Below are 6,039 nucleotides of genomic sequence, written 5' to 3'. Positions count from 1 at the left end.
ATTTGTACATTGGGTTTGCTTAGAAAATCAAGAAGTCAAGTGAGCGCTAGATGGCCATAGAGGCCCTTGAACTAGTATTGTCGGATATGGGTCTCCATGGGAGCAATATCAAATCCAACAACAATTTTGTCCATTGGTATGTTGAGCTCAAAACATGGAACTTTATGGTGCTTCCATTGTGGTCAAAGCCCAGTTCTTTTTGAGAATGTCCTTGTACTGTCTAGTACTTGCTCGCTGAGAAAGACTAGACCCGCTTGTTCATCTATGTCATAAAATCTAATATCTAATATCTAACCAACCCAAATGATTTTCTCATATTAAACTAATCACTTAATGTGGGAGAATAAACAGGAACAAGGGTTAAGATATAGACATGTGCTTATAGATCTATCTCAACACGGGGCCAATGGTAAAGGGGCCCAAATGAGAGATGGTCTATCAAAGAGCAAGGCTAACCAATGGAGCATAAGACCGGGGGGTTAGCCTCACTTAAGACCTCCGATAATGTGTGTAAAAGTCCTTTGACCTTACGTAAGCTAGGGCTGAGCTTGAGGCAGGAACCCGACCCAGCTTGAGGTGCTTGTCATGCTTGATGACTAAGGTGCTTGAGGTACTTGATGATTGAGGTGCTTAAGATGCTTGAGGTGCTTGATGATTGAGATGCTTCATGTGCTTGACATGCTTGAGATGCTAGGGTTGCACTTGAGGTGAGAACCCAGCTCAAGCTTAAAGTGCTTAAGGGCCAAGCTTGTGGTGGGAACTGGACCTATGCATGAGGGGCTTGAGGTGTCAAAAGGTCAAGATTCAATCCCTACAAGGAAGGGGCAATCCCTACAAGAGGGGGGATGAGAGAGAACACACACACACTCACACAAGTCATGCATGGTACAAAGAAAGCAAAAGGGACACTTGTCAAGTTCCTCCTCATGTTGCCCTCATGGTGTGCCTGAAGCCTATTGGTTGGCCACCCAAGGGGTCCAATGATAATTTAGGAGATTTAATTAATTGATTTTGTATTTATCAACTCCTCTCTCTCAAAGGGAAAGGGGGACACTTGTCCCAAGGCTACCCTTGCTGCTTGTAATGCCTCCTGCTTGTCATTGGCTAGGCCTGGAGGGGTCCAATGAGCTTCAACCATGAGCTACAAGGGGGGATTGACCCAAGCAAGATGGGGGGTTTCTTAGGGGGTATACTCATCCACACACACTCACAAACACTCTCATGGTGTGCTATGCAAAGTGCAAGAGCTCCCTCTCCTTATCCAAGCAAGTAGAGGTTGAGAGCCTACACCAACACTCTTGGCTATGGACTACAAATCCAACCAAGAGTCATGCTTCAATGCTTAAGCTTGCCATCTCCTTCTTATTCATTACTATGCTATTATGTATGCTAGCAAGAAGAGTTATGATAAGTGAGGAACGAATTCTTTCTCATATGAAATGTTTCTTCTTCCTCTTCCCTACCCTCATTCCCTGCTAGCTCTCTCCACCTTCGAAGGTGTTTGAGGTCTTGGGACTAAGGTTTGGGATAGTTAAAGCTTTCTTCAAGTTTATGTTATGCTTGTGATGCATGAAGCTTTACATCTTCATTGCATCACCTAGGTCACAAGGAACACAAAGATTGTATTGTAACAAGTCTCTCTTAATGGGAGAAATCATAATACAAATGCCTATTGAAGGGGGGACCAGCTCCACATAAATCCGGTCCTCAACTGTTGTCATGTTTTCTAAATTCTCTCTTGCAAAAATATTGTTCATGCCAAGTTAACTAATTGCTATGACTATGTTGCTATCTTCAATTATGTTCACCCACTATACTCACAAAGTCATTTCTCAAAATTACTCTCATTAATTTCCGCTACTCTCAAGTTAAATAGGACAATTCCATTACATTGGTATCGGGGCATTTGGTTTCTCTTTTCTTGCTTAAGAAGAGAGTTCCTTAAGTAGCCTATAAATGGTTGATGTTGTTAATTATATTAGGGTAAGTGGAACTGGGATCTATTATCGGTTTTTTTGAGCCCATTATGTGGGATATGGTGCACACCTCGAGAGCTTTGGACTTAATAATGGAGTCTTTTTAGACTTGCCTACGGCTTTACCATTATTGAGCCATAAGAAGTCCAAAAGGAGCTAGCCCTCGGCAACTCTGCTATGTTAGACCTACTCCTCTACTCTCTATAATTAACCACTTCGAGCCGTGGGTGTGGATACTTAAGAGCCGATTTTTAAAGGCTAAGAGGAGTGGCAACTAAGGTTTTGAATTGCCAAAGTATACACTAAGTACATACATAAGTTTTGTTAACATGGCTGACAAAAATCAAGAGAGTAGAATGAACATTGATAGCTTGATTTTGCACATGAAGGTGATAATGATGATGCTCCCATGTTTGTGAATTATCTCGTCACTAGGTTCCATCAAGCTATGGGCAACCTTGCTTTGCAAGCCGAAGTTACTCAACAACTTCGTGCTTATGGAATTTCCCTTCCTCTCCAAGAGGAGAGAGAGCTTAAGAGACCTCTTGAAGAGACCCCCAAAATAAGACTCTCTCCCATTCGAGAGGAGGAATCCAAAGAGCAAGAAAGCAATGAAAGTTTCAGTTCCTCTGAAGATGTGTCTCCACGAAGACGGCGGTCTAGACGATCGCCCACTCCTCCCAAGAGGAAAAGATCAACACATAGTGCTTCTCCTCCTCACTCCAAAAGGGAAGAGAGGAAACAAAGGAAGAAAAGGTCTAGGAAGAAGTCACCCTCTTCTCCTTCTTCTTCACCTTCCTCCTCTTCCAACGAAAGCTATGTCTATTCTCCTAGATAATACAAGAGGGGAGGACATTGAAAATCATTTCCTGCATGGCGAAGGTCACAAAAGCTAAAGAAGTTCAAGGAGGGAGAAAGAGTATCTCTTTTCTCACCTATGATGGCACCTTTGTTGCTACCAACAAAGTGTTGGCCTTCATCCAGCAATTTGATGCGGCCTTTGGAGACGAGGGCTTTACAAAGTCCTCCAAGCTACACCATGTAGCTATGCACTTCCAAAAATCAGCTGATCAATGGTGGGCTAGCCTTCGTGGCAATGGTGAAGCCCCAAAGACATGGAAAACTCTACGAGTTTCCATCATAAAGCAATTCCTTGCAAGCGATGCAAAGGACAAAGGGCTTACCGAATAGCGCGGCTTGAAGCTTCTCTCTCATGAGTCTATCCACAAGTATGTAGACAAGTTTTGGGATTTACATCTCAAGGCTACTGTCTTTCAAAAGATAGACTTTGCCGAGCAAAGGTAGAAATTATGTGCGGGATTACCTGAAGAGATGGCCGAATACATCAACTCTCAACGGGCTGGTACTATTAGCGAAGTAATCCATCACACCATGGTTGCTTCACGCATCAATTTCCATCAAGGGGCTAGACGTAATGTCAAGCCCATGGAAAACAAAGACAAAAATGATGCAAAGGGGAAAACCAATGTTCAAAATTCTTCCCAAGGCACTTCCAACAACAACAACAACAATCGGTCCAAGGACAAGGGAGTTTACAAAGGTAAAAACAAACTCTCTTGAAGAGCTTGAAGCTTTCGCAAGGACCATAAGTGTTTCAAGTGTGGGGAGCAAGGACATGGGTATCGTTCTTGCCCCAAGAAGAATACTCACAATGAGACTCCCAGGGCTTCCACCATCGAAGCTCCAAAAGAGGATGCTCATTGCAAAGGATCATCACTTTCCTATGCTTGGGAAAGGTAAGAGAGCATGATGCCTTTATCTTGTTTGACCCTAGCTCTACTCTTAACTTCATATCAACGGAGTTGGCCACCAAGTTGGCCATTCAAGCTTTTGAGATGGGAGATATGATAATGGCCGATGCAACTTTCAAGGGACAGCAAGCCTCTGTTACTCCCTTGATTGGGAAGTTGAGGCTTCATGTCCAAAGCTATGTCGACAAAGAAGACTTCTTCATCTCTCCTCTCCAACATGAGGATGCTATCCTAGGGGTGCCATGGTTTGATCGCATGGCTGCCAACATGAAGTTCCCTAAAAAAGACCAATTTAGGAATTTTGGGAAAAATACCAAAGTTTGGGACGACTCTGATCTCTTGGATCTATATCAAGAACTCTTGCATTACACACAAAGAAGAGCAATATGAATCTAAAAAACTGTTGACTGCTTATGGTAGCCATGTAGAGAGAACTTAAGTGTCAAAGCTTATGTCCTTTGTAGATGTCAATGAAAAAGTACACTAATTTCAATGTGGACATAACACAACATTATGTTTTCCCTACCAACGTTTTCATGATACTAGCTCTTTCAAGTCCAATAGAGGCATGTTCACACATTCCCTTGAATGTCAACTGCGTTTCTACTCTAGGCAAGAGTAAAACACTACCTCAGAATTATTGTTCGATCTTGCGACCTCAGAACCCTCAAATTTGTATGCTAGGCCAGTTCATCAAATCCGGATTGTTGTTCATTGTCTGAGAACTTTCATATAAAAGAATAACCCTTATCATTGTATCCTTCGTTCCATGCCACCAATGCACCTGGCTCGTTGGAGACCTACCTTGCAGGCTCATTCCCCTTCCGGATACGGGCTTGGTTGTCCCTTGGTTTGATGATGATTTTGATTGTCGCCAAATCATCCCATCTTCGTCGACGCTTACGCACTCCCTTGCGATTCCACCTATGTTCACTCCTTTTTTCCTCTACTTCCATGTGGCTACGTTCATTTTCCCAATGGGCTGCTTTTATTTGTGTTGAGTGAGAGAATCCACTTGAGATTACATCTAAAAACCCAGTCTAAGATCGTTAGCACATACTAGATTAAAGCCTTAAGAGTCACCACATACTTGAAATGTAAGAGCTTCAACAACTTGGGCCTTTGATTGCACACGCATCATGAACCTCCAAGATTAAAACTTCGGAATGCACAATATTTTCAAAATAAAAGACAGAGATGGGGGTTTGAAAGGGAAAAAAATCACACTTTATCTTGTACATGAAAACTCTCTAACAACCCTCAAGACCAGGGTCCCGTGACAAGAATTTATTGAACCCCAATACCATTGCAAAAACTTAATCGGACCACCAAAACGTGACCACAACAACAAAAACGAGGCAAAACATAAGAACAAAGAAATGTCATTAGCCTTAGCCTATGAGACACCCAAGAAGCTCAAAACCAAAAAAAAACCAAACTTGACTCACTGAAAATTCATGTGAAGAAAGACATGTTGTTAGGCAATGAACAAAGAGATGACCTTAGCTAAAGAGACAAAGACAAAAGGAAACTCAAAAATTCAAAGACAAAATGATACTTGAGCCATGACATCGCTACCACCGTGATCTCCTGCACCATGGTCATCCTCGGCCTGTTCAAAGCGCTAGTGTTGCTTCAGACTTGTATCTTTTGGACTTGTCAAAGCTACCACGATGGCTTCAATATTGTTCTTGAGAAGCTATGTGCGTAGGATGGAAGGGGAGCGAGCAGAAATGTACACTTCTCTATAATTTTTTGGCTCGAAAACGCAGAAGGGATCGAAGGCCACAAACCTTCGGGAAGCAGGCTAGGCAAGATGGTTGAGGACGGGCCTTCCAATTGAGTGGTGAGAATCAGGAGTGTGTAGCTACTGTATGCACAGGTCAATTTCTTGACGCTCTATGCCCGTGCAAGCAGCATGGGGCTTCTTGAGTTTACAACTTCATTGTGCACCTTCAAGCCGCCTTCATGTGCATGCATCGGTGACTCACCTGGGAAAGGTTGTAATGCCTAATTTTGGCTACCGACACTTGTGCACTCATCATCGTCAATGCATATGCATTTGTGCTCAAGAACTTCTAGAAAGTTACACGTTGAAGGGTTTTTGACACTAGGGTGACTTAATCGCAACTTTTTGTTTATACACAATCCACGCCTTAAAGCATGGCCTTCTCACTGTTGCAAATCATGTAGTGATATCATTATGGAGAGGTGAGCTTAACTTAGTACTTTAGGACATTTATGTGTAGTATACGTTCATATTGTTTTCTTTATCTATGCTGAGGTAGCAT

At 42.6% G+C, this 6,039-nt stretch overlaps 1 protein-coding gene across 2 annotated transcripts; it reads right to left on the bottom strand.

The window, feature by feature from the left end:
• Positions 1 to 4,183: 4,183 nt before the first annotated feature.
• Positions 4,184 to 5,793, bottom strand: LOC147441955 (uncharacterized). Of its 2 annotated transcripts, XM_086529546.1 has the most exons (3): positions 5,740 to 5,793; positions 5,542 to 5,647; positions 4,184 to 4,775 (listed from the first exon to the last, which is right to left on the bottom strand). In XM_086529546.1, the coding sequence occupies exons 1-3, from the start codon at positions 5,791 to 5,793 to the stop codon at positions 4,549 to 4,551; spliced, it is 387 nt and encodes a 128-aa protein (XP_086385672.1). In that variant the 3' UTR covers positions 4,184 to 4,548. The 2 variants fall into 2 exon arrangements, 1 of the variants encoding a protein (XP_086385672.1); XR_015190277.1 differs by lacking the exon at positions 5,740 to 5,793 and having other exon boundaries at positions 4,641 to 4,775; positions 5,307 to 5,690.
• Between the last annotated feature and the right edge of the window lie 246 nt (positions 5,794 to 6,039).

Source organism: Adiantum capillus-veneris, chromosome 14 (genome assembly GCF_014529385.1).
Source record: "Adiantum capillus-veneris isolate H3 chromosome 14, ASM1452938v2, whole genome shotgun sequence".
NCBI lineage: Eukaryota > Viridiplantae > Streptophyta > Polypodiopsida > Polypodiales > Pteridaceae > Adiantum > Adiantum capillus-veneris.
Note: the sequence above shows the minus strand (reverse complement) of the source record. Positions and strands in the feature narration are given on the sequence as shown.

Coding starts and splice junctions, on each gene's coding strand:
- LOC147441955 (XM_086529546.1), bottom strand. CDS start 5,793: ATGATGAGTGCACAAGTGTCGGTAGCCAAAATTAGGCATTACAACCTT. Junction 5,648..5,739: donor GGCATTACAACCTTTCCCAG/GTGAGTCACCGA, acceptor GCACGGGCATAG/AGCGTCAAGAAATTGACCTG. Junction 4,776..5,541: donor GCCTAGCCTGCTTCCCGAAG/GTTTGTGGCCTT, acceptor CTGGGTTTTTAG/ATGTAATCTCAAGTGGATTC.